Genomic DNA, 26782 nt, shown 5'->3' with positions numbered 1-26782 from the left:
CAGGATATGACAAAAAGGACAGGGTACAAAATTGCCTTGAAGTCCCAGATGGCAACTACTTGTAACTTGCTTAGAGGGCAATATTTATTTTGAAATAAAGCATGCTTTAATTTGGCAGGAAAGGTTATAAAAAGATCTGTTTCATGGAAACTGAAGCTACAGACTACACTATAGACTACAGACTACAAAAAGGATGCACACTTTACAGTGTACGTTAGCTTGCAATTGCAAGAAAATGTACCAGACTGCAGTGCGTTTTCTCTCTTGAAGGCCCCAAACCAAGACAGCACATGTCTTTGGGAAGATACCTGTTTCAGCACGTCTAGACGTTATGGACAAGATGCAAGATGCTGTGGGTGCAACCCTTTGACCTGTGTGGACCAGAAGGACAGAAGGGCATAAAGTTTTCTCCTGAACTTAATATCCGCCAAATACAATCCCACAAACTTCTTTTGGTGCCAGTTCTTCCCATGAGGGATCTGGAATAGTGCTGATGGAGGCACAAGGTACCACAGGGCCAAATAAATGTCATACCCCATAGGCAACAGTATGATGAAGCTTTTCAGGAGAAGAAGGGCTTCTGGTTCCCCTGCCTCGCTGCTTCTCAGCCTGGGACCCGTAAACCACTTCTGCATGCTCACACCTGGCAGTGATGGGGTAGGAGAGCTCCCGGAATCCAGGAAAGAGAGACTCTGCCATTTTGGGGGTGGAGGCATTATTCTTTGCTTTCATCCTCCTCAAAGGAAATCCTTGTTCACTGCCAGCTTTCCACACATTTTCCTTTCTTTGTTTTTCCAGAATGTTTCCTTCCTTTTTCCCACATCAGCTTGCTTTTATTATGCTTATATGTACGGGGGCCACAAGGGTACATGTCAAGGAGAGGAAGGCTTCCTGGAGCGGTTGTGCAGTCTCCCTCCTTGGTGATTTCTAGGATCCAATTGAATGGAGCCATGAGCAAGCGTGTATTTCTGGCATATAAATGCAAATCCTTGCCACAGTGTGCCCTTGTGGCAAAGGAGGCCAACAGCCTCCCGGGCTGCATCAGGAGGAGCATGGCCAGCAGATCAAGGCAGGTGATCCTTCCCCTCTACTCAGCCCTGGTGAGGCCACACCTGCAGTGCTGCATCCAGTGCTGGGCTCCCCAATACAACTATAGTATTAAACTATATAAATCGGAAAAAAGAGTCTGTTTGTTGTAAAGAATGGTGTGTCAAGGACACGTCAGTCACGTGCATATTGGGATGGATGGCTGTAATTGTCACGTTTTCTGGCAATAATGAATAGCAAAACCGGAAGAGAGGGAGGTGGTGGGATCAGCTGCCAGGAGCTGTGGGTGCTCTCTCTGGCCTTCCTTAATCATGGGGACACATCACCCGTCTCCGTGGAGCCTGCCCTGCTGCAGATACACTGCAAAGGCTGTGGGCTGATGCAGAGCTGTGAAAATGGAGTCACCCAGGTTTGCAAAACAGGCTGAAAGTGTCAGGTGGAAGATAAAACGTATTTTGCTCCTAACAGATATTGTATGCAGTTTTTACAAGGGTTGAGAAAAAGAATTAGTCAAACATCAGTGATAAGATAAGTAATGGAGTCTCGGCTACAAAAAATAGTAGGGGTGTGAGTTTTATCATGCTTCTCAGAGAAGAATACTTGTTTTCTCTACACTGAAACACTCTCCGCAACAGCCAGGGCATATTGCCTGTCTATTGGGAATGAAACTTTCAAAACTCCTGCTGAAAGGTGTAATGGATTAATAACACCTCAGAGCCTTGGAAGGAATTAGTATTCATATTTTAATGTCAATCTAAGGAGCATGCTAACTGGAGGACTCTCAGATACGATTACCTCATATCCGTTCTGATTCCCACAGTCACCAGAATTACAGGAGCAGAAAAAATATTTCACTTTCCAAGAGAGGAAAGCCAAAATAGTCTTTAACTGACTCTGTGCTGCTGCTGCCAGGGTTATGCATAGTGTAAGGCGTGATCGCATGTCTCTGCAGGGAATTCTTCCCTGTCAGAAACGTCAGCACAACAGAGGATTTCTCAAGGCAGGTCTTGCAGCTAGTGAGACTTGAATACATTCACAGCAACATGCAGGCATCCCTGTGATATGTTGGTCTTGTTTTTGCTCACGACTTGAAATGAGGAGAAGCTGCAATGTACTTTGCTTTAGTAAAAGATGTCTTCTTGATTTTGAGATGCAAATAGCAGCATTGCTTCCTCCAAGACACAGTGTGGAAATACCCAGGCTAGTGTCTGCTTCCGCAGCAGCCGTTTCTGACACGTCTGTTATTTAGGCTGCCCTGCTTGCTGCGGAGATGCTTGGACAGAAAGTGGGTCTGTCAGTGAAACAAGGGGCATTTGTGCATGAATGGTTTCCTTTTTCCCATGTGTAAACTGCTGGGTTGAAAGGTGCTTATCAGATGACACTTCCAAAGGACGCCTCTCACAAGATACCTGTCCCTCCATACGGGCAAAACCCTTATGACCAAGGACAGCCAGAGCCTGGCACCTCCCCAGCTCGTCTGCATGTGTCTGAGCGGGTTGGCACATGCTTTGCCCAGCACAGAGGCAGCCCCGTTGCTGAAGGGGCTTCTTGCATCAGCACTTTGACAAGGCGGTGCTCAGAAAGCCTCTGCCTGGTCCCCCTCACCTGCTGCAGGTGAGACCACCCGTGCCTGTGCCTCACCTGTGCCCAGGTCCCCCCCAGGTCCCTCTGCACAACCCCACCGTCCTCAGCAGGTGCAGAGACCGGCATTTTAGAGCTAGGCTGTAGGAACAGATTGCAAGCACTGGCTGGCAACAGGGCCACAGCACTTCTCCTGTGTCACCAGCAAAATCTGAGGTCGTGGCAACTGCAACACTGATGCAAAAGCTTTGAGAACTATCATCTGGATGTTAGGAGGTTTGTGATCCCCCTTAGTAACCTTTGGAAAAGGAGGATTTGAAACTCCACTGTGATTCACCCTATCCGATCTGCCTTCCTCACTCCTTTTCTCCTCCTCCTCCCCTCTGTTTAGTGCTCTTCCAGGCCAGATTACATTTAAGAAGAGAACCAGACACATGCGCAGTTTCCATCCCAAAACAGAAGTGGTGGGATCAAGTGTTTTGAAATGATGAGGCATGAGCTGCTTTGTCATATCCAAGGACTAACTGGGCCTCAAGTGTAGTAATTCTCTCATTACTGGCACAAAAGGAACACAGAAACCAAATTCTTTTTGTTCTTGTTGGCAGCCTTAGATCACCTGTCCCTCAGTCTTCTTTTGCCCAGCCTAAACAGCCACTGCTGTGCAGGTGGGTCCCCAGGCTCCACCCCACAGAAAGGGAGAGTTCCTGCTGAGGCACCCAGATACTCACTGCGCAGGAACAAGTGGACAAAGAGCCCATTTAAGGCAACTGGGCAACATCAGGCAGGAAGTGTTTCTGTCTTTTGCAGCTCTCACATTCCAGCATGGTATCTCTGAAGGAGATACACGCACGTGGCTGTGGCCACAGCAGCAGTTCTGTGGCCGATGGCTGGGGGGGTCCTCTGGGTTGCGTCTGGGTGGCGGACATGGGACAAGTCCCTGAGCTGTGCCCAGGGTGGCTCCAAAGCGATCCTGTCACCGCTGCAGCAGTGCTCAGAGCTGCACAGACCACCACCCTCCTAGATACTGCAAAGCATCCGCTGGCATCCAGGAGACTTTTTGCAAAGAGGTGCAAAGGGGTACCTTGTTTTAACCAACACTCAGTGATGAAATCCAAGCAGTGGTTCCAAAGAGCCATGTCTCCACATTACCCTCCAACCTGGCCTGGTGCAGAGCAGCAGTTCCACCCCGGAGCCAACACCTTCAGCTGCCGCAACAGGTCACGCTCCAGGGGCCCCAAACTGTGTCGGTGACATCCCCACCAGCTGCATCGGGAGATCACAAACTCAGCACATACCCGGACACCTGCATGAAGACAGTGAAATGGAGGAGGCTCGATCTGGAGCTGAATCCCATCCTGATGTCTTCTTCATTGCAAATTAATTGCAGCACTGATTGCCTTTGTTCAGTGTTTGGCATTTGAAAAATGTATCTTTCTATTAGAAGAAGGGAGAAAGAAAAACCCCATGAAAATTAGGTGTTTTCTGTTTATTTGCTGATGAGATTTCCATAAACATTTAGGATCCTTGTGGCTGTTCTTGCAGCTCCCTTGTGCTGCTGCCAAGGTGATGGCAGGGAGAGGTGCCATTAAACCCCTGGAGTGTGCAGCTGGTTGGCCTCAGCCCCTGCACAAGGTCCCAGGGGACCCTAATCGGTGCTGGGATTTCACATGGGCATTATAAAAACACACGGTTTCCTCCACATGTGGAACATCCAGGCACGAGAGTGATGCTCTGTCCCGCTGCCTGGTCTGCTGCAGGAGCAGAGCAGAGCAGAGCAGAGCGGAGCAGAGCACATCGGAAGGGGCAGCACCTTTTCATATGTAAGTCTCAGCTCATCTTGATGTTTTAATTTTGAAAGTGTCATTTTCCATTCAGATTTGGTGAGAAAGGAGAGCTGTGGTCAGCAGTCAGTTGCTTACCTATTGCTGTACTCCTACAGCTCTCTCATGCTCTCCATCATCTCACCACCCAGGTAGCTCTTACCAGAGCACCCCTTGTGTATTTTTCTACCTTTCCACACATGTCTTCTTTGACTGTTTGTATCTCTTCCTGGCACAGTCCATTGCCTGCTCCTGATGTGTTCCCCGGCCACCTTGCAGAGACACTGCGGGAATGCAGTGTGGGATATCCACTGACTGAGGGAGGGGGCATTTCTGCAGAGAGCAACAGCCAGTGCTCTAACACCATATTTCAGGCAGGATTTAAAGCCCTGAAGCCAGTCTCTGAGAGCTGTGTTTCTTCATGGCATCCTTCACAAAATAGAGGTTATTCCCTGTCTGCTGATGGGACAGGGTCTTGCTCCTTCCCCTGGAGCTGGGGCAATGCAGCAGGTGACCTGACTCCTCTGGCCTTGCTTCTGGGGAGCCTGGCAGATGGTGCTGCAAAGCGTGACCAAGCAAGCAGCTGCAAAAGCAATGCTAGTCTTTTCCCAGTTTAATGCATATTCACGCAAGTCAGAACAGCTGACGACGCACAGAGTGAAGAACATAAGCTTTTGTTTTTGCAGGATGTCCAAAGCAAGTTAGAGAGGATGAAGAGGAGGCCTGAGTTCAAGACTGAGCACCCAAATTCAGGTACCGAGAGCTACTCTTGCTTACAATAATCAGAGCACTCTGGAAAGCTGTCTGCTAATGTAGCTTCTCCAGCCAATGATTTAGCTGGCTCAGTAAGAACTGGAGGCACAGATGTCTGCAGCTTTGTCTGAGATGTGGGGCAGCTGGGAAGAGACTCATTCCATTTTTCATGACACATGAATGAGTTTAGCCACGTGCACCCAAATTAAGCAAGGGCACGTCCCCTGTTTGCATAGGCAGATGGAAGATGAAATCCTGGAGTGCTGAGGGCTGGAGAAGTTTGACTTTTTCCATATCGACGACTGTAGCCCCTGAAGAGAAGAGCAGACAAGTCCAGCAAATGCTTGCTGCTCCCACAGCAGTTCAGTCTATAGGTGTGTTTTACAACTTTTTTTAAGCTGCAACCCCCCCACCCCTCCCAACGATGCAGACCCTGTATCCAAAATGTAATCCCTTTGACAACAGCTTTGCTTGTATTAGTTGTATTTCAGTACCTCTCTTTCTCGCTGAGGCATCTGTGGGCCATGGCGTGGAAGACCTTTGTGAACAGTTCTGTAGAAGTAATGAGAGCTGGGTTTGTGTATGCGTTGCTTAATGTTTTTACCTGTAACTATTAGTTGTAATAACATCACTGCTAAGAGTTCTAGTTGCTCTATATAGACTGCTAACATGCATGTCTACTGAAACACCTGTCACTTCTGCTAGCTCGATATGCTATCAATAGAAGTTGTAGTAATGGCAACAACAATTACAATAATAAAGTAAAGGAAGATGATAAGGTTCTAAATTTGCTGATGCCTTATGAAAGTTAGACCGGCCAGACTGCTCATGTCCCCTCTGGGATCAGAGTGGGTGACAGATAAATTTCAGCAATTGCTTCTGTTTCTATCATTCCTGGGAGCCCTTGTTCTTGAGCACAACCCCATGGTGCCAGGCGCTGCACAAACACAGGACAGAGGAAAACTTCCACCTCTTCCCCTTCATCTTTGGCATGAGGATAGGTTGAGGTCAAACTCAGCAGTCAGGTAGAAGGAAGTGCAGGTGGTTTGCAGGGAGCTCCAAACAAGGCATCCTGCATGGGACGAAAGACAAAAATCTGAAAAGCTAGCGAGTGAGCCAGCGGAGCTGCCTGGGTGGGATGGTGCCTGTGAGCAAGGACAGACAGCATGCTGGAGGCCTCGTCTGGGAAAGGCAACAAGAAGCTGTCCTCTGTTGCAGTAGCTCCTGGGCGGGTGGAGGGCTGCCTGGAGGAGGTGAGGCTGATCCAGATGGTGAGCAGGACAGTGGTCCCCCCAGCAGCGTCCTGCATGGAGGTGGGTGGAGGGGTAGGCTGTGTGCATCAGGGCCTGGGAGCAGAGATGGGAAGAGGGCTGGAGGACAGCTTTATCTGGGGGATGGAGAGGGAAGGCTATAGACAGTTTGTGAACTTGACGTGCCTGGGTGTTGAGAAGTGGAGAGAGACTCAGATGGACCTAGAGACCAGGGCCTGAGTGACAGGGCAGGACAGTGATGTTGCTTACAGTGACTGAGAGAAGGGACTGCAGCAACATGTTGGCAGGGATGCAGCCCTGCTGCAATAAATAATGCTAATATCTGCTTTACAGGGGAGGAACCAAGAGGAAATGAAAGAGGGACAACAACTGAATCCAGAGCTCCCAAATTCTACCCTCTGCTCCAGTACATCTTCAGGGAGGAGAAAAGAAAAGAGTTCTTCACCCTGAGTCCCTGCCTCACATTCTGCTGGCAGCTTGCCTTCATCTCCCTGTGAAATCGCATCCTATGCTACCTTGGAACATTAATGAAAAAGGAGGCCTTCAGCTCAAGCAGGGCTTGAGCCTGGAGCAAGCATGTCCCCACAGAACAGCACTGATGCCCTGGCCTTCCTGCTCGTAGGCATTCCTGGGCTGGCTGATCTCCAGCGCTGGCTTTCCATCCCTTTCTTTCTGATGTACCTCCTTGCAGTTCTGGGAAACTGCACCATCCTTCTGGTTGTGAGAACATATCCAAGGCTCCATGAGCCCATGTACTATTTCCTCTCTATGCTGGCCACCACAGACCTGGGTCTAACCCTGTCCACCTTGCCCACAATGCCACAAGTGTTCTGGTTCAATGCCATGGAGATCAGCTTCCCAGTCTGCCTCCTCCAGATGTTCTGCATCCATGCCTTCTCCTTCATGGAGTCCTCAGTGCTTCTGGCCATGGCCTTTGATCGCTACGTGGCCATCTGTTACCCACTGAGATATTCCGCCATCCTTACGCCTACAAGGATTGCAACGGTTGCACTGGGGATTGTCTGCCGATGCACTCTCACTCTGCTCCCGTTAATCTGCCTTCTTACACGCATGTCATTCTGCAGGTCCCGTGTGCTTTCTCACTCCTACTGCCTGCATCAGGACATAATACGGCTGGCATGCACAGACACCACGCTGAACAGCCTGTATGGCTTAACTCTAGTGCTGCTGATAGTGATCCTAGACCCAGTGCTTATCACCGTCTCCTACATCATGATCATTAGGAGCGTGCTGGGCACTGCCTCCAGAGAGGAACGGGCCAAAGCCCTGAACACTTGCATATCTCACTTCTCTGCTGTCCTGATCTTCTACGTCCCCATGGTCGGCCTGTCCATTATACACCGCTATGGGAAGACTGCTGCACCCATTAGCCGTGTTCTCATGGCCAACATCTACCTTTTCATCCCACCTGTCTTGAACCCTATCATCTACAGTTTGCAAACCAAGCACATTCGCAAAGGCGTCACCAGGCTCCTGTGTCAAAGGCTGGCCTGGCCTGGCCGTGGCCAGCAGCCCGGGAGTCAGGAAGAACTGGGAAGCTTGCCAAAAGGAAGAGCATAGAAATTCTGACAAAATGTGACAGGGCAAACAGAAAGAGGAGCTTAAGAGAGCTCAAAAAATCAATGGGAAGAGCACCTTGTGAAGGATGCTTAAAGGGACAGTTAAATGTTCACTAACTTTATCAAAAGCAGCAGTCCAGCTAGGAAACTGATGAACTACGTGGTGACCCAGGGTGAGAGTCTCACTCAGAGGTGACAAGGCTCTGGCAGAGAGGCTCACTGAATTCTTTGCACCAGATTTTGCCACTGAAGGTGGTGGGTAGACTCTTACACCTGATGCAGTGCTCATAGCAGATGGACTGCAGGATCTTGATCAATCTGAAGGAAAGATGGAGGAAGGATTACACCAAATAAATGTCAGTTAAATAAGAGTAAGTCCCAGGACCATGAGTCGTTCATCCGACAGGCCATAAGGAACTCAGGTGTGAAACTGCAGAACTGCCGGACCCAGCACGAGGATGCGTAACTCCATCACAAATGGTCCCTGTGCTGGAGGACAGGGGATTGCCACTTGAACTCCACTTGCAACAGGGACTCTAGGGGGGCCCCTAAGATCTGCCGACCAGTGGGCCTGATCTCTGTCCTTGCTGAGACAGTAGAGGCTACGGTAAAGAATAAGGTCACCAAGCATACAGAGAAGTGTGGTCTTGCAAAGAACCAGCCAGGCTACTGCAAAGGGAAATCCTGCCCCCGCAGTAGGTCAGACTTCTGTGAGGCTGTCTACAAACAGGGAGATCCAGTGGATGTAAGACATCTGGATGCCCCAAAAGTCTGATTAAAACCTATTAAAGAAATTAATGTGTCAAGGGGTTCGAGGAAACCTTCTGTGGGTGGGAAGCTGCTTAAAGTAAAGGGCAGGTCATTTTCAGTTCAGAGAACAGTCAGCACAGAAGACCCCAAGGGATGTCTCCTAGGACTCCTTTTCTTCATCATTTTCATCAGTAACCTGGACGAGGGAGTGTGCAGTGAATTCTCAGAGCTTGCAGATGACACTAGGTTAGTCACTGGACTAAGAATAAGTCTTCTGTATTTTGGTAAGACAGGTAAAACTGTCACTGCAAAACCAATAAAGTCTTGATTCCATTTACAAGCTGTGCTTCTTTCTACTCGTAACAACCTGTTGAGTTTACCACAGCCCAAACTCACAGAAACACCATGCAACTTGGTCTCATTTCAATCTGGTAAGTTCTTGTAAGCAGAGAGACTATTTGGGTCACAAGTCGCACGGAAGTGTGTTTCAAAGCACGGAGTTCAGGCACTGTGCAGGGCAGAGGCTGAGCCATTCACACCAGCTGATGATCTGACCTGTCCCCTTGTTCCACATAATTCTGCTCTCGCTACAACCCGAAGGTGTCCTGAGCCCCGTGTTACTGCAGTGACATGGCCTAGGCTCTATTTTCATTGGCTGCAGTGGGCTCTGTATTGAGCCATTGGGTGGTTTCTTAAGGCAGTGCCGATGAACTTTCTCAGCATCCAGGAGTCAGTGCCACACTCCGCGTTGGGCTGCATGTGGGGTCTGGGAGCACTGGGGCGAAGGGAGACGTGACCTTTCAGCTCAAATCACAACTGTTGGACGCATCTTGTTGCTGCTGAAAATGTTACCGGGCTGGAATGAGAGCACTTTGGCTGCACACCCGGCTTCCTAGATACTTGGCAGCCCTTCTTCAGTCTCAGCAAGTCTGGCTGCATGTGTAAAAATCTTGCAAAAGCAGCTATTGCACATATGTAGGTCAATGCTCTAAGGCATGCAGAGATGGCTGAGCACATCTAGGAGGCATCAGCTTTTTCCGTGCTTGTGCTTCAGGGTAGGTACAGACACACACCCCAGCAATCCTCGGTGGAAAGACCAACATCCGCATTGAGGAGGTCAGGAGCTCTGGGCCCAGATGACTCAGTGTCATTGCACAGATGAGAGCCCCTTCTCCCCACACCTCCATTGCTATGGCCTATTTGTCTGAGAAAAGGGACTTCCTTTGGGGAACCTCAGGTAGTCACCTCTCCCACATAATGGACCGGGAATGGGATAAATATATAGAAGGCTGTAGATACTGCAGTGCTCCTTTGTTCAACCAAGACAATGGCGGGAGCCTAGAAACAGGATACACCTTACCTGCAGCATGGAAAGAGTTTAAAAATTCAGGACCCTCCAGAGGCACATGGATGACAAGGTGGAGCAGACAGCCTCTAAACTAGTATTCACCAGCTGTTTTACCACATGCAAAATCTCTTGGATATGCCGTGTATTGTATCAGTGCCATGTTGGAGTTAGTAGTTTGCATATACCTCTGCGGATTGGTTTAGTTTTCACACTGTAAACGATGGGGTTTAACACAGGGGGGACAAGAAGGTAGATATTGGCCATGAGGACATGGATCAGAGGAGACGCATGTTTCCCAAACCTGTACACCATGGATAAGCCAATCATCGGGATGTAATAAATCAGCACAGCACAGATATGAGAGACGCAGGTGTTTAGGGCCTTGAGGCGCTATCTCTTGGATGCAATGCTCAGCACAGTCTTAATGATCATGACATAAGACAGCACAATAGACAGGGAGTCGAGCCCAAATGTGGCCAGCAGGGCAAATAAGCCATACATGCTGTTCACATCGACGTGTGCACATGGCAGCTGGATTAAGTTGGGGTGCAGACAGAAGGAGTGAGCCAGCACATGGGATCTGCAGAATGGCAGCCTCCTCAGAAGTATCGGCAAGGGGATCGAGACGCTCACGCTCCTCACGGTGAGCCCCAGCCCAATGAGGCCTATCCGTGGGTTGGTCAGGACAGATGCGTATTGCAGGGGGCTGTAGATGGCCACGAAGCGGTCAAAGGCCATGGCCCACAGCACCCCTGAGTCCATGATGGAAAAGCAGTGAATGAAGAACATCTGAGTGAGGCAGGCATCAAACCCGATCTCCCGTGAATCAAAGAGCAGCACGCTCAGCACCGTGGGGAGCGTAGACAGAGACACCCCAAGCTCTGCCACAGCCAACATGGAGAGGAAGAGGTACATGGGCTTGTGGAGGCTGCGCTCTGCCTTGATGACCAAGAGAACCGTGCTATTGCCTAGGATGGAAATAAGGTACATGCAGCAGAAAGGCATAGCAATCCACATGTTCCCACCTGCCATTCCTGGCATTCCGGTTAGAAGCAATGTAGAAGGTCTAAGGAAGCTGCTGTTGCTCATTTTCCTAAGGCAACATCTTTGTCCTGTCCAGGTTCCACTATCAGATCCAACACATCCTACAAAAGAATTGGCAGAGGTCAGCAAAGAGTAATCATGCAATAAAGCAAAACCTTTCTCATTCCTCTAACAGCCATGAGAGGATCCAGACTTCTGAGTTTGCCCTGAAACACTGAAAGGACAGTGGATGTCTGTGAGCTGTTCTTAGCAGGGACTAATGCAACTTCCAAGGAGCAGAGAGCTCACCGAGATGGATGGATACAGCACCTAAGTGGAGGTTGAGTTATGGCCATCTCTGGGCCATGGCAGTGTGAGATGGAGAGCAGATCGGCAGCTGGGGTCCTCTCTTGAATATGTTGCACATCTCTAGACCTGTACCTTGAGACTGCCACACAACTCTCTCACCCTGAGATCTCAAAGTGCCTTCCAGTGCTTGATGGAGGAGATCCCTGTTAGCTATAAACTTTCTCTGCATTTTCTCTCTCTCTCTTTCTCTGTCTTTTTTCATTATTTGCACATATACTTTCATTCTTTCTTTCTCTGAATATGTAGACGTGATGATTTTTTCCTTCCCTAAATCATTTGGGCACCAAATACTTTATACAAGTGCCTTTCCACACAGTGCTGGCTGCACCTTCCACAGCTGTGCACAGCTGAGAACCAGATACTGCTGCAGCATTTTGCAAGATCCAGCCAACAAGCCTTCTTCAGCAGGCTGCTGAGAAGCAGCACTGGGAACATCTGCTAGCCTGAGACCAAAACATTCGGAACTCGGGAATTCTTCCATGCACAAGTGCTAGTGCTCTTTTCTGGTAAAAAGCACACAACCACCAAATTGCTCTGTCAGAGAGAGGAGAGCTCTGGCCATTAACAAGCCCGCAGTGATGTGGCACACAGGAAACACCCTGCTACGCTGAGAAAACAAGATTTCAGTGCTACTCACCCACCACCAAACTCTTCTACCCACTTTCCAAAACACAGGCAAGGACTGCTCTTCATAGTCACCTCGCCTGGCTGTAGGTATCTGCCGTGTAGACAGCTGCATCTCTGCTGCTTGTCTGGGCTCCCACCGCTCACTGGAGGGAAACAGGCACTGCCAGAAGGCAATTCATCTCCCCCAAAGGTAGATGCCTACCATAGTCCAATGAATGGTGCGCACTGCCCTCAGACAACAAGAAAACCATCTGAGGGTAAGGAGCTCTTCAGTAGATGTGCAGTCTCTAGTTCAAACTCATTAACACCAATGCTACAGCAACACTAACAAAGTGATCTGAAATTCTCCACCAGCCGACATGTGAAAAGCAGCCCAACAGAAGCAGAGAACTTTTGCCTGAAATAGGGAGCAATGCCCCAGTACCATCAGCCTGAGCATCTTGCCTGCAGGCAGCCAGAGAATGTGCTTTTATAGCACTGCCCCACAAAATCTCACTGGATTCACAGGATCCTTAGGGACTTCTGCTGCTTTTTTCGGTTGCTCCACTGTCTAAAAGCAGATGATGTAAATGTAGTGTTAACAGTGACTTCCAGGGTCAAGTCAGAGGCTGCTGTGGAGCTGCATTAGGTTAGCACCAGGAGCTAAAGAGCTTTATAATCCAACCGGAATAGCTTGACATCAAACGTGTAGTAGAGAGTTTCTCACAGTGGGACTCCAGCTCCTGACAAGCCTCTGGGAAGTGCTACCACTTTTTTTCTGAAGAAATAGAATGAACTGAGTCGAAATTAAAGTAATTGACTGAATGGGCCAACCAGACTCCCATTTTCTCTGCAGCCTAACAGCTACGTAGCTCCAGCAGAAGTGTATTTGCTCTTCCTGGAGGCCCTCTGCTTGCTTCCCTGCTGGTATCCACCTCATGGAGCGACAGCAGAGCCTGGAGCCCCTTCATGGGCTCTCATGATAGCCACAGCTGCTACTGAAGATAAAGAGCTCTGAGAAATGCCAGGCAAGGGCAGACATCGCCTCTAGATCCACTGTGTTGAGTGCTGTTGAGTTTGCACTACAAATACAGCAGAGGTCCCTCATGCCTCTGAAGATTTGAGCTTGAATTTGGGGCACCATCTGAGCCTCATCTCATTCTGCTTCCTACACTTTCCAGATGTAAAGCATTGGTATTGTAAAATGTGTTTGCTCGTTTATTGGGATTGTTGACTTGTCTTAGTATAGAGAAATTCTGTTAGCAGTGCTCTAGCTGTGATAGGGCATTCTAAGTAATTCCATCAGTGAGGAATTCCTGTATTTTTAAAAGGGTTGACATTGCATGGGACTTCTGGAATTTGCTAGTATAGGATTACTTTTGGTTTTACCTTCTTTGAAAAAAAGCACGCTGCTTAATGGTAAATTTTATTAATTTCCTTCTACAAGGACAATCCCCACTCCTGTCTGAGCACCTTTCCATCAAAAAGTCCAGGGAACACCAGTCATATCAGGAGAGCCACTGCAGGAAGCTCTGCTGGAAATACTCAGCCTAAGAGAGAGACTGAAACTCTTTCAATCGTGAGGGGATTCTTTTTCTTGCTTGGTAGTGAAAGAACGTGAACAGTGAGGGGTCTAGATTCTGGCAGAAGTGAACACGCCATCTCCCAGTGGTGCAAAAGCCAGACTGGATGACTTTCTGCCAAGTTCTGCCATGCAACAAATGAAATCCCCCCCTGGACTGTACTAACAGAAGAGAGAATCTAGCCATTCCTACATGAGTGCCCTGTTTAAACTCCAGGCATTGAGGAAGGGATTCTCCTGAAAAAAGGGTCATAACTTTACCCCTCAGGAAATCTGCCAAGGTCCTCAGTAAATTCTGTGCATGCTTTGAGGCACATAGGTGTGGGTCAGGTTGCCTTCTGCCGGAAGAGGAGGACCACTCTGTCGCGGATCGGTTTGGTTCTCACCCCATAAACGATGGGGTTTAACACGGGGGGCAGCAGCAGGTAGAGATTGGCCACCATGATATGGAGAGAGTGGGGGATGTTCTGCCCAAAGCGGTGGGTGAGGAATGTGAAGAGGGCAGGGGTGTAAAATGCCAAGATGACACAGACATGGGATGCACAAGTGCTGAAGGCCTTGAGCCTTGCCTCCGTGGATGGCAGCCTCATTACTACCTGCAGGATTGTGGTGTAGGACACAAATATCACGATCACATCAAACCCCGCCACTGCAAAAGCCACAAAGAGCCCGTAAATGGCATTGACTGTGGTCTCCCCACAGGCCAGCTTCACCACAGCCATGTGCTCGCAGTAGGAGTGGGAGATGATGTGCCGCTGGCAGAAGGGCAATCTGCGGAGCAGGAAGCAGAAGGGACTCACCAGAACGACCCCGCGGGCCAGCACCAGGCTCCCAAGGGTCACCACCACCGGCACGGAGAGGATGCTGGAGTGCCGGAGCGGGTAGCAGATGGCAACATAGCGATCCAAGGCCATGGCCATGAGCACGCCTGACTCCACTGACGAGAAGGCGTGGATGAAGAACAACTGAACAAGGCAGGAGAGAAACCCAATCTCCCCAGAGCCCAGCCAGAAGATGCTGAGCATTTTGGGTAGAGCGGCTGTGGAGAGGACGAGGTCGGTGAAGGCCAGCATGGCCAGGAAGAGGTACATGGGCTCATGCAGACTTGGCTCTGTCTTTATAAAGACGAGAAGGGTGATGTTCCCCAGCACAGCAATGGCATACATCATGCCGAAGGGGAAGGCAAGCCAGAACTGCTCCTTCTCCAGCCCAGGGATGCCAACCAGGAGCAAAGTAGGAGGGTAGGAGACGGTGGTAGAGTTTGGAGACGACATGAAATGCTTTTTGTCTCCTGCCTCCATTGAGAACTCTTATGCCCTGTAAAAAGGTGTTAAACACCCTGGAGCTGATACTGTCAGTGGTAAACACAGACTGGGTTGAGGTACAGTCTAGGTGCTCAAAACCCCCACACAGACAGACAACCCTCTAACAGCTGCTTACATTAGGTCAGGAGAGCACTTTTGAAGCAAGTGTCCTGCCAATTTCCAGTTCAAGAGCTTGATTTCACATCATGGGTGGTCTTGGAGCATGCAGCCTGGATTCCCCTAGGATGAAACCAGATTGGACGATTCCTCCCAGGAACACATCTGCTACTCTGCAGCCTTCAAAGTCCAAGGGACCAGAGTAGACCTGCTCCAAAGGAAACCTGCTTGAAATGTGTGTAGTGGGGGTGGGAGGTTTTAAGTACCAGCCCTTTAGCTCTACAGAAGCTGTCTTTTTGCACTGTGAAGCTTGCTCACGTCAACAGCAGCAAGGAGTGTTTTCCACGGTCGAGAAGCAGCACATCTCAGTGGGGATGGGAAACACTGAGCCAGTGCCATGGTCTTTTGGCAATGCCCCTACAAATGTAGCCTGCTAGCGATGTCCATTCTCCCCCCTACAAAAAGACAGGAGCTTACTCCATCTGCACATGTTGCTCAGCTCATGCCTTGTCCCTGGGAACTGGGAAATAAAGGTTCCTTGAAAACAAAACCCCTTGCAACACAGACTAATCCGGTACTCCTGACCTTACAAGACCCTTCCAAAGTCTGCCTGGGACCAAGACCACTTGCATCAGAGAGCCAAAGAGGGACCTGGAAGTCGAGCAGTGGAGGAGACAATAGCAGCCTGCAAGAAAGCAGGTGGGCTCTTCCCTGAGCATCTGCTTTGAGCTGAGCTGGTTTCAGGAGCTGCTCTGCTCCCTCTGCAGCTGGCACTGGGATGTCCCAGCCCATCACCCCAGCACTGCCACCAGGCCCTGCCACAGCTGGGTCGTGGCGGACTGTTCTTCACACCTTACAAATACTCATGGCTCGGGGACCACCTTCAGTCTAGCAGAAAGTTCCTGGTTTTTACGCAGCTGCAAATAGCCTAGGGATGGAAATTCCTGATCTTTCCCTTTCTCTAGTCCACCTCCTTCCTCCCAGCTGCCTCCATTGCTTCTACTTGCCTTACTCCTTCATTCTTCCATGGAGAGCACCAGCAATGTGGACATAATTCCCAGGCCAAAGCAGCAGGAAATACAGACCACTTGCCCGTCAGCTTTGCCGGGGCTATTGCAGCACTTGCTGCTGCTGCCCAGGAGGAGCACGGACATGAAGGACTGTGCTGCAGAACAACCAGTCTCTGCCCTAACCCTCAATACTCACCTGCCTGCTGCGGGGTTCCAGGCAGGGACGCTGCACTGAGGAGACCAGCAGACAGTTATATATCTGCCAGATGAACCCCAGCAGGGAGCTCTGCCTTTCTCCTGCTCCTTCCTACGTCATTAGAGAAAGAGAGAGAGAAAGCAACAATTTTAACCCCTTCACTGCCAATGACCTCACAGACAGCTCCATTTTGCCCAGTTTGATTTCGGTTTCCTTGCAGTGTATTTAGTTGGAGGATGACTCCAGAGCAATGGGCTTGTTCAAGATTGAATCACAGAACTGGGTTTTTAAATGATTACTGCAGCAGCAGGATTTATGAACTACTTCCCAAAGAGCAAAAATCCATGCTTTCTCTGTTACTTTTTGCCTGTAGCCCTAGTACATGCTGTGAGAGGGAAATCAGTACCCTCATGCCCATTATATGGATGACGCCACTGAAGTATAAAGACGTCATATAAGCAGAAGCAGATCTAGGAGCCTGCGTTGTGTTTATTGACTTAGTTTCAGAGGTCTGCAGCACGCTGCACGTGGTTTTGGTGTTTTTGTGGTGTTCAATAGAGAATGTCTCTGTGAATTCTTTGTCAAAGCCATTTTGAATTAAAAACTAAGCCTTGCAGGTCAAGCCACCAAATGAAATCTTGGGCCACCATGTCAACCCCCAACACAGCCTGTGGGACCACAGGAATTTCTGTCATCACTGGGGTTAAGAAAGACGATGCAATGGCAGCAGCTGTTATCATCTGTGTCAGAGATTCCCCAACTTTCTGGACACAGGTGCCAGCACTCAGCCTTGCCACATCCCACCAGGCTCTCTGAGGCAGCAGCACGAACCACCTTTGCTGCAGCGCCCCGGTCCCTGCAGGGCAATGCTCCTTGGCTAAAGTCGGGACAAAAAGATGGAGAGCAAGAACCCCATGCAGTTTTTGCTGGCACCCAGGGGAAATCCCTCATGCCTCCCTACTCTGAGGCTCTGTTAGCTGTGTTCTTGAAAAATAGATGGCTAGGAAATAAAATACAGTGTTTTCAGGACGGTTCATTCATTCTTATTATTTTTCTCTGAACACCAAAGGAAACAAAAGAAGCAACATATGGAGAATGAGCAGGAGCCCTTTTTCAATGCCACGGCCTTCTGGAAAGACTTTAGGTCCGTAACCCATCTCTGGAAAATTCATTCACACTTGCCCAAATCATATTAGGCAGGTACAGGTTCGTTTCATTCTTATGAATAGTTGTCACCCTTCTAAGCTGTAATAAAACAGGATATGACAAAAAGGACAGGGTACAAAATTGCCTTGAAGTCCCAGATGGCAACTACTTGTAACTTGCTTAGAGGGCAATATTTATTTTGAAATAAAGCATGCTTTAATTTGGCAGGAAAGGTTATAAAAAGATCTGTTTCATGGAAACTGAAGCTACAGACTACACTATAGACTACAGGCTACAAAAAGGATGCACACTTTACAGTGTACGTTAGCTTGCAATTGCAAGAAAATGTACCAGACTGCAGTGCGTTTTCTCTCTTGAAGGCCCCAAACCAAGACAGCACATGTCTTTGGGAAGATACCTGTTTCAGCACGTCTAGACGTTATGGACAAGATGCAAGATGCTGTGGGTGCAACCCTTTGACCTGTGTTGACCAGAAGGACAGAGGGGCATAAAGTTTTTGTGTGGACTTAATATCCGCCAAATACAATCCCACAAACTTCTTTTGGTGCCAGTTCTTCCCATGAGGGATCTGGAATAGTGCTGATGGAGGCACAAGGTACCACAGGGCCAAATAAATGTCATACCCCATAGGCAACAGTATGATGAAGCTTTTCAGGAGAAGAAGGGCTTCTGGTTCCCCTGCCTCGCTGCTTCTCAGCCTGGGACCCGTAAACCACTTCTGCATGCTCACACCTGGCAGTGATGGGGTAGGAGAGCTCCCGGAATCCAAGAAAGAGAGACTCTGCCATTTTGGGGGTGGAGGCATTATTCTTTGCTTTCAACCTCCTCAAAGGAAATCCTTGTTCACTGCCAGCTTTCCATGTATTTTCCTTTCTTTGTTTTTCCAGAATGTTTCCTTCCTTTTTCCCACATCAGCTTGCTTTTATTATGCTTATATGTACGGGGGCCACAAGGGTACGTGTCAAGGAGAGGAAGGTTTCCCGGAGCGGTTGTGCAGTCTCCCTCCTTGGTGATTTCTAGCATCCAATTGAATGGAGCCATGAGCAAGCGTGTATTTCTGGCATATAAATGCAAATCCTTGCCACAGTGTGCCCTTGTGGCAAAGGAGGCCAACAGCCTCCCGGGCTGCATCAGGAGGAGCATGGCCAGCAGATCAAGGCAGGTGATCCTTCCCCTCTACTCAGCCCTGGTGAGGCCACACCTGCAGTGCTGGACCCAGTGCTGGGCTCCCCAATACAACTATAGTATTAAATTATATAAATCGGAAAAAAGAGTCTGTTTGTTGTAAAGAATGGTGTGTCAAGGACACGTCAGTCACGTGCATATTGGGATGGATGGCTGTAATTGTCACGTTTTCTGGCAATAATGAATAGCAAAACCGGAAGAGAGGGAGGTGGTGGGATCAGCTGCCAGGAGCTGTGGGTGCTCTCTCTGGCCTTCCTTAATCTTTGGCACACATCACCCGTCTCCGTGGAGCCTGCCCTGCTGCAGATACACTGCAAAGGCTGTGGGCTGATGCAGAGCTGTGAAGATGGAGTCACCCAGGTTTGCAAAACAGGCTGAAAGTGTCAGGTGGAAGATAAAACGTATTTTGCTCCTAACAGATATTGTATGCAGTTTTTACAAGGGTTGAGAAAAAGAATTAGTCAAACATCAGTGATAAGGTAATTAATGGAGTCTCGGCTACAAAAAATAGTAGGAGTGTGAGTTTTATCATGGTTTTCAGAGAAGAATACTTGTTTTCTCTACACAACAGCCATGGCATATTGCCTGTCTATTGGGAATGAAACTTTCAAAACTCCTGCTGAAAGGGGTAATGGATTAATAACACCTCAGAGCCTTGGAAGGAATTAGTATTCATATTTTAATGTCAATCTAAGGAGCATGCTAACTGGAGGACTCTCAGATATGATCTGTTCTGGTTCCCACAGTCACCAGAATTACAGGAGCAGAAAGAACATTTCTCTTCACTTGCCAAGAGAGGAAAGCCAAAATAGTCTTTAACTGACTCTGTGCTGCTGCTGCCAGGGTTATGCATAGTGTAAGGCGTGATCGCATGTCTCTGCAGGGAATTCTTCCCTGTCAGAAATGTCAGCACAACAGAGGATTTCTCAAGGCAGGTCTTGCAGCTAGTGAGACTTGAATACATTCATAGCAACATGCAGGCATCCCTGTGATATGTTGGCTTTGTTTTTGCTCACGACTTGAAATGAGGAGAAGCTGCAATGTACTTTGCTTTAGTAAAAGATGCCTTCTTGATTTTGAGATGCAAATAGCGGCATTGCTTCCTCCAAGACACAGTGTGGAAATACCCAGGCTAGTGTCTGCTTCCGCAGCAGCCGTTGCTGACACGTCTGTTATTTAGGCTGCCCTGCTTGCTGCGGAGATGCTTGGACAGAAAGTGGGTCTGTCAGTGAAACAAGGGGCATTTGTGCATGAATGGTTTCCTTTTTCCCATGTGTAAACTGCTGGGTTGAAAGGCGCTTATCAGATGACACTTCCAAAGGACGCCTCTCACAAGATACCTGTCCCTCCATATGCACAAAACCCTTATGACCAAGGACAGCCAGAGCCTGGCACCTCCCCAGCTCGTCTGCATGTGTCTGAGCGGGTTGGCACATGCTTTGCCCAGCACAGAGGCAGCCCCGTTGCTGAAGGGGCTTCTTGCATCAGCACTTTGACAAGGCGGTGCTCAGAAAGCCTCTGCCTGGTCCCCCTCACCTGCTGCAGGTGAGACCACCCGTGCCTGTGCCTCACCTGTGCCCAGGTCCCCCCCAGGTCCCTCTGCACAACCCCACCGTCCTCAGCAGGTGCAGAGACCGGCATTTTAGAGCTAGGCTGTAGGAACAGATTGCAAGCACTGGCTGGCAACAGGGCCACAGCACTTCTCCTGTGTCACCAGCAAAATCTGAGGTCGTGGCAACTGCAACACTGATGCAAAAGCTTTGAGAACTATCATCTGGATATTGAGAGGTTTGTGATCCCCCTTAGTAACCTTTGGAAAAGGAGGATTTGAAACTCCACTGTGATTCACCCTATCCGATCTGCCTTCCTCACTCCTTTTCTCCTCCTCCTCCCCTCTGTTTAGTGCTCTTCCAGGCCAGATTACATTTAAGAAGAGAACCAGACACATGCGCAGTTTCCATCCCAAAAAAGAAGTGGTGGGATCAAGTGTTTTGAAATGATGAGGCATGAGCTGCTTTGTCATATCCAAGGACTAACTGGGCCTTCAGTGTAGTAATTCTCTCATTACTGGCACAAAAGGAACACAGAAACCAAATTCTTTTTGTTCTTGTTGGCAGCCTTAGATCACCTGTCCCTCAGTCTTCTTTTGCCCAGCCTAAACAGCCACTGCTGTGCAGGTGGGTCCCCAGGCTCCACCCCACAGAAAGGGAGAGTTCCTGCTGAGGCACCCAGATACTCACTACGCAGGAACAAGTGGACAAAGAGCCCATTTAAGGCAACTGGGCAACATCAGGCAGGAAGTGTTTCTGTCTTTTGCAGCTCTCACATTCCAGCATGGTATCTCTGAAGGAGATACACGCACGTGGCTGTGGCCACAGCAGCAGTTCTGTGGCCGATGGCTGGGGGGGTCCTCTGGGTTGCGTCTGGGTGGCGGACATGGGACAAGTCCCTGAGCTGTGCCCAGGGTGGCTCCAAAGCGATCCTGTCACCGCTGCAGCAGTGCTCAGAGCTGCACAGACCACCACCCTCCTAGATACTGCAAAGCATCCGCTGGCATCCAGGAGACTTTTTGCAAAGAGGTGCAAAGGGGTACCTTGTTTTAACCAACACTCAGTGATGAAATCCAAGCAGTGGTTCCAAAGAGCCATGTCTCCACGTTACCCTCCAACCTGGCCTGGTGCAGAGCAGCAGTTCCACCCCGGAGCCAACACCTTCAGCTGCCGCAACAGGTCACACTCCAGGGGCCCCAAACTGTGTCGGTGACATCCCCACCAGCTGCATCGGGAGATCACAAACTCAGCACATACCCGGACACCTGCATGAAGACAGTGAAATGGAGGAGTCTTGATCTGGAGCTGAATCCCATCCTGATGTCTTCTTCATTGCAAATTAATTGCAGCACTGATTGCCTTTGTTCAGTGTTTGGCATTTGAAAAATGTATCTTTCTATTAGAAGCAGGGAGAAAGAAAAACCCCATGAAAATTAGATGTTTTCTGTTTATTTGCTGATGAGATTTCCATAAACATTTAGGATCCTTGTGGCTGTTCTTGCAGCTCCCTTGTGCTGCTGCCAAGGTGATGGCAGGGAAAGGTGCCATTAAACCCCTGGAGTGTGCAGCTGGTGACCTCAGCCCCTGCACAAGGTCCCAGGGGACCCTAATCGGTGCTGGGATTTCACATGGGCATTATAAAAACACACGGTTTCCTCCACATGTGGAACATCCAGGCACGAGAGTGATGCTCTGTCCTGCTGCCTGGTCTGCTGCAGGAGCAGAGCAGAGCGGAGCGGAGCGGAGCAGAGCACATCGGAAGGGGCAGCACCTTTTCATATGTAAGTCTCAGCTCATCTTGATGTTTTATTTTTGAAAGTGTCATTTTCCATTCAGATTTGGTGAGAAAGGAGAGCTGTGGTCAGCAGTCAGTTGCTTACCTATTGCTGTACTCCTACAGCTCTCTCATGCTCTCCATCATCTCACCACCCAGGTAGCTCTTACCAGAGCACCCCTTGTGTATTTATCTACCTTTCCACACATGTCTTCATTGACTGTTTGTATCTCTTCCTGGCACAGTCCATTGCCTGCTCCTGATGTGTTCCCCGGCCACCTTGCAGAGACACTGCGGGAATGCAGTGTGGGATATCCACTGACTGAGGGAGGGGGCATTTCTGCAGAGAGCAACAGCCAGTGCTCTAACAACGTATTTCAGGCAGGATTTAAAGCCCTGAAGCCAGTCTCTGAGAGCTGTGTTTCTTCATGGCATCCTTCACAAAATAGAGGTTATTCCCTGTCTGCTGATGGGACAGGGTCTTGCTCCTTCCCCTGGAGCTGGGGCAATGCAGCAGGTGACCTGACTCCTCTGGCCTTGCTTCTGGGGAGCCTGGCAGATGGTGCTGCAAAGCGTGACCAAGCAAGCAGCTGCAAAAGCAATGCTAGTCTTTTCCCAGTTTAATGCATATTCACGCAAGTCAGAACAGCTGACGATGCACAGAGTGAAGAACATAAACTTTTATTTTTGCAGGATGTCCAAAGCAAGTTAGAGAGGATGAAGCGGAGGCCTGAGTTCAAGACTGAGCACCCAAATTCAGGTACCGAGAGCTACTCTTGCTTACAATAATCAGAGCACTCTGGAAAGCTGTCTGCTAATGCAGCTTATCCAGCCAATGATTTAGCTGTCTCAGTAAGAACTGGAGGCACAGATGTCTGCAGCTTTGTCTGAGATGTGGGGCGGTTGGGAAGAGACTCATTCCATTTTTCATGACACATGAATGAGTTTAGCCACGTGCACCCAAATTAAGCAAGGGCACGTCCCCTGTTTGCATAGGCAGATGGAAGATGAAATCCTGGAGTGCTGAGGGCTGGAGAAGTTTGACTTTTTCCATATCGATGACTGTAGCCCCTGAAGAGAACAGCAGACAAGTCCAGCAAATGCTTGCTGCTCCCACAGCAGTTCAGTCTATAGGTGTTTTACAACTTTTTTTAAGCTGCAACCCCCCACCCCTCCCAACGATGCAGACCCTGTATCCAAAATGTAATCCCTTTGACAACAGCTTTGCTTGTAGTAGTTGTATTTCAGTACCTCTCTTTCTCGCTGAGGCATCTGTGGGCCATGGCGTGGAAGACCTTTGTGAACAGTTCTGTAGAAGTAATGAGAGCTGGGTTTGTGTATGCGTTGCTTAATGTTTTTACCTGTAACTATTAGTTGTAATACCATCACTGCTAAGAGTTCTAGTTGCTCTATATAGACTGCTAACATGCATGTCTACTGAAACACCTCTCACTTCTGCTAGCTCGATATGCTATCAATAGAAGTTGTAGTAATGGCAACAACATTTACAATAATAAAGTAAAGGAAGATGATAATGTTCTAAATTTGCTGATGCCTTATGAAAGTTAGACCTGCCAGACTGCTCATGTCCCCTCTGGGATCAGAGTGGGTGACAGATAAATTTCAGCAATTGCTTCTGTTTCTATCACTCCTGGGAGCCCTTGTTCTTGAGCACAACCCCATGGTGCCAGGCGCTGCACAAACACAGGACAGAGGAAAACTTCCACCTCTTCCCCTTCATCTTTGGCAAGGGGATAGGTTGAGGTCAAAACTCAGCAGTCAGGTAGAAGGAAGTGCAGGTGGTTTGCAGGGAGCTCCAAACAAGGCATCCTGCATGGGACAAAAGACAAAAATCTGAAAAGCTAGCGAGTGAGCCAGCGGAGCTGCCTGGGTGGGATGGTGCCTGTGAGCAAGGACAGACAGCATGCTGGAGGCCTCATCTGGGAAAGGCAACAAGAAGCTGTCCTGTGTTGCAGTAGCTCCTGGGCGGGTGGAGGGCTGCCTGGAGGAGGTGGGGCTGATCCAGATGGTGAGCAGGACAGTGGTCCCCCCAGCAGCGTCCTGCATGGAGGTGGGTGGAGGGGTAGGCTGTGTGCATCAGGGCCTGGGAGCAGAGATGGGAAGAGGGCTGGAGGACAGCTTTATCTGGGGGATGGAGAGGGAAGGCTATAGACAGTTTGTGAACTTGACGTGCCTGGGTGTTGAGAAGTGGAGAGAGACTCAGATGGACCTAGAGACCAGGGCCTGAGTGACAGGGCAGGACAGTGACGTTGCTTACAGTGACTGAGAGAAGGGACTGCAGCAACATGTTGGCAGGGATGCAGCCCTGCTGCAATAAATAATGCTAATATCTGCTTTACAGGGGAGGAACCAAGAGGAAATGAAAGAGGGACAACAACTGAATCCAGAGCTCCCAAATTCTACCCTCTGCTCCAGTACATCTTCAGGGAGGAGAAAAGAAAAGAGTTCTTCACCCTGAGTCCCTGCCTCGCATTCTGCTGGCAGCTTGCCTTCATCTCCCTGTGAAATCGCATCCTATGCTACCTTGGAACATTAATGAAAAAGGAGGCCTTCAGCTCAAGCAGGGCTTGAGCCTGGAGCAAGCATGTCCCCACAGAACAGCACTGATGCCCTGGCCTTCCTGCTCGTAGGCATTCCTGGGCTGGCTGATCTCCAGCGCTGGCTTTCCATCCCTTTCTTTCTGATGTACCTCCTTGCACTTCTGGGAAACTGCACCATCCTTCTGGTTGTGAGAACATATCCATGGCTCCATGAGCCCATGTACTATTTCCTCTCTATGCTGGCCACCACAGACCTGGGTCTAACCCTGTCCACCTTGCCCACAATGCCACAAGTGTTCTGGTTCAATGCCATGGAGATCAGCTTCCCAGTCTGCCTCCTCCAGATGTTCTGCATCCATGCCTTCTCCTTCATGGAGTCCTCAGTGCTTCTGGCCATGGCCTTTGATCGCTACGTGGCCATCTGCTACCCACTGAGATATTCCGCCATCCTTACGCCTACAAGGATTGCAACGGTTGCACTGGGGATTGTCTGCCGATGCACTCTCACTCTGCTCCCGTTAATCTGCCTTCTTACACGCATGTCATTCTGCAGGTCCCGTGTGCTTTCTCACTCCTACTGCCTGCATCAGGACATAATGCGGCTGGCATGCACAGACACCACGCCGAACAACCTGTATGGCTTAACTCTAGTGCTGCTGATCATGATCCTAGACCCAGTGCTTATCACCGTGTCCTACATCATGATCATTAGGAGCGTGCTGGGCACTGCCTCCAGAGAGGAACGGGCCAAAGCCCTGAACACTTGCATATCTCACTTCTCTGCTGTCCTGATCTTCTATGTCCCCATGGTCGGCCTGTCCATTATACACCGCTATGGGAAGACTGCTGCACCCATTAGCCGTGTTCTCATGGCCAACATCTACCTTTTCATCCCACCTGTCTTGAACCCTATCATCTACAGTTTGCAAACCAAGCACATTCGCAAAGGCGTCACCAGGCTCTTGTGTCAAAGGCTGGCCTGGCCTGGCCGTGGCCAGCAGCCCAGGAATCTCTAAGAACTGGGAAGCTTGCCAAAAGGAAGAGCATAGAAATTCTGACAAAATGTGACAGGGCAAACAGGAAGAGGAGCTTAAGAGAGCTCAAAAAATCAATGGGAAGAGCACCTTGTGAAGGGTGCTCAAAGGGACAGTTAAATGTTCACTAACTTTATCAAAAGCAGCAGTCCAGCTAGGAAACTGATGAACTACGTGGTGACCCAGGGTGAGAGTCTCACTCAGAGGTGACAAGGCTCTGGCAGAGAGGCTCACTGAATTCTTTGCACCAGATTTTGCCACTGAAGGTGGTGGGTAGACTCTTACACCTGATGCAGTGCTCATAGCAGATGGACTGCAGGATCTTGATCAATCTGAAGGAAAGATGGCGGAAGGATTACACCAAATAAATGTCAGTTAAATAAGAGTAAGTCCCAGGACCATGAGTCGTTCACCTGACAGGCCATAAGGAACTCAGGTGTGAAACTGCAGAACTGCCGGACCCAGCACGAGGATGCGTAACTCCGTCACAAATGGTCCCTGTGCTGGAGGACAGGGGATTGCCACTTGAACTCCACTTGCAACAGGGACTCTAGGGGGGCCCCTAAGATCTGCCGACCAATGGGCCTGATCTCTGTCCTTGCTGAGACAGTAGAGGCTACGGTAAAGAATAAGGTCACCAAGCATACACATAAGTGTGGTCTTGCAAAGAACCAGCCAGGCTACTGCAAAGGGAAATCCTGCCCCCGCAGTAGGTCAGACTTCTGTGAGGCTCTCTACAAACAGGGAGATCCAGTGGATGTAAGACATCTGGATGCCCCAAAAGTCTGATTAAAACCTATTAAAGAAATTAATGTGTCAAGGGGTTTGAGGAAACCTTCTGTGGGTGGGAAGTTGGTTAAAGTAAAGGGCAGGCCATTTTCAGTTCAGAGAACAGTCAGCACAGAAGACCCCAAGGGATGTCTCCTAGGACTCCTTTTATTCATCATTTTCATCAGTAACCTGGACGAGGGAGTGTGCAGTGAATTCTCAGAGCTTGCAGATGACACTAGGTTAGTCATTGGACTAAGAATAAGTCTTCGGTATTTTGATAAGACAGGTAAAACTGTCACTGCAAAACCAATAAAGTCTTGATTCCATTTACAAGCTGTGCTTCTTTCTACTCGTAACAACCTGTTGAGTTTACCACAGCCCAA

The 26782-nt window shown here is 49.3% G+C and overlaps 4 protein-coding genes across 4 annotated transcripts; 2 read left to right on the top strand and 2 right to left on the bottom strand.

The window, feature by feature from the left end:
* Nucleotides 1-6748: 6748 nt before the first annotated feature.
* LOC135327209 (olfactory receptor 51G2-like) lies at nucleotides 6749-15356 on the bottom strand. Its single transcript, XM_064505319.1, is given in 3 exon segments — nucleotides 6749-6888; nucleotides 10329-11295; nucleotides 15171-15356. Coding segments are annotated over 2 exon segments (936 nt in total). The 5' UTR covers nucleotides 11240-11295; nucleotides 15171-15356; the 3' UTR covers nucleotides 6749-6863.
* On the top strand, nucleotides 7049-8437 carry LOC135327208 (olfactory receptor 51M1-like). The gene is made up of 2 exons (XM_064505318.1): nucleotides 7049-7954; nucleotides 8305-8437. The coding sequence occupies exons 1-2, from the start codon at nucleotides 7049-7051 to the stop codon at nucleotides 8341-8343; spliced, it is 945 nt and encodes a 314-aa protein (XP_064361388.1). The 3' UTR covers nucleotides 8344-8437.
* LOC135330734 (olfactory receptor 52R1-like) lies at nucleotides 13922-15090 on the bottom strand. Its single transcript, XM_064525541.1, has one exon. It carries the CDS (start codon nucleotides 15029-15031, stop codon nucleotides 14057-14059), a length of 975 nt encoding a protein of 324 aa, XP_064381611.1. The 5' UTR covers nucleotides 15032-15090; the 3' UTR covers nucleotides 13922-14056.
* A 9232-nt stretch (nucleotides 15357-24588) lies between the features above and the next one.
* LOC135327869 (olfactory receptor 51I2-like) lies at nucleotides 24589-25610 on the top strand. The gene has a single exon (XM_064508948.1). It carries the CDS (start codon nucleotides 24639-24641, stop codon nucleotides 25608-25610), a length of 972 nt encoding a protein of 323 aa, XP_064365018.1. The 5' UTR covers nucleotides 24589-24638.
* The last annotated feature ends 1172 nt before the right edge of the window (nucleotides 25611-26782 follow it).

Source organism: Dromaius novaehollandiae, chromosome 1 (genome assembly GCF_036370855.1).
Source record: "Dromaius novaehollandiae isolate bDroNov1 chromosome 1, bDroNov1.hap1, whole genome shotgun sequence".
Classification (NCBI taxonomy): Eukaryota; Metazoa; Chordata; class Aves; order Casuariiformes; family Dromaiidae; genus Dromaius; species Dromaius novaehollandiae.
The sequence above is the reverse complement of the archived record's forward strand: the minus strand, read 5'-3'. Positions and strand labels throughout refer to the sequence as shown.

What these genes read in the sequence shown, in the direction of transcription:
- LOC135327869 (XM_064508948.1), top strand. Translation starts at nt 24,639, where the DNA reads ATGTCCCCACAGAACAGCACTGATGCCCTGGCCTTCCTGCTCGTAGGC.
- LOC135327208 (XM_064505318.1), top strand. Translation starts at nt 7,049, where the DNA reads ATGTCCCCACAGAACAGCACTGATGCCCTGGCCTTCCTGCTCGTAGGC. An exon ending in CCAAGCACATTCGCAAAGGC is followed by an intron (nt 7,955 to 8,304) that starts GTCACCAGGCTC and finishes TTGCCACTGAAG; the next exon opens with GTGGTGGGTAGACTCTTACA.
- LOC135330734 (XM_064525541.1), bottom strand. Translation starts at nt 15,031, where the DNA reads ATGGAGGCAGGAGACAAAAAGCATTTCATGTCGTCTCCAAACTCTACC.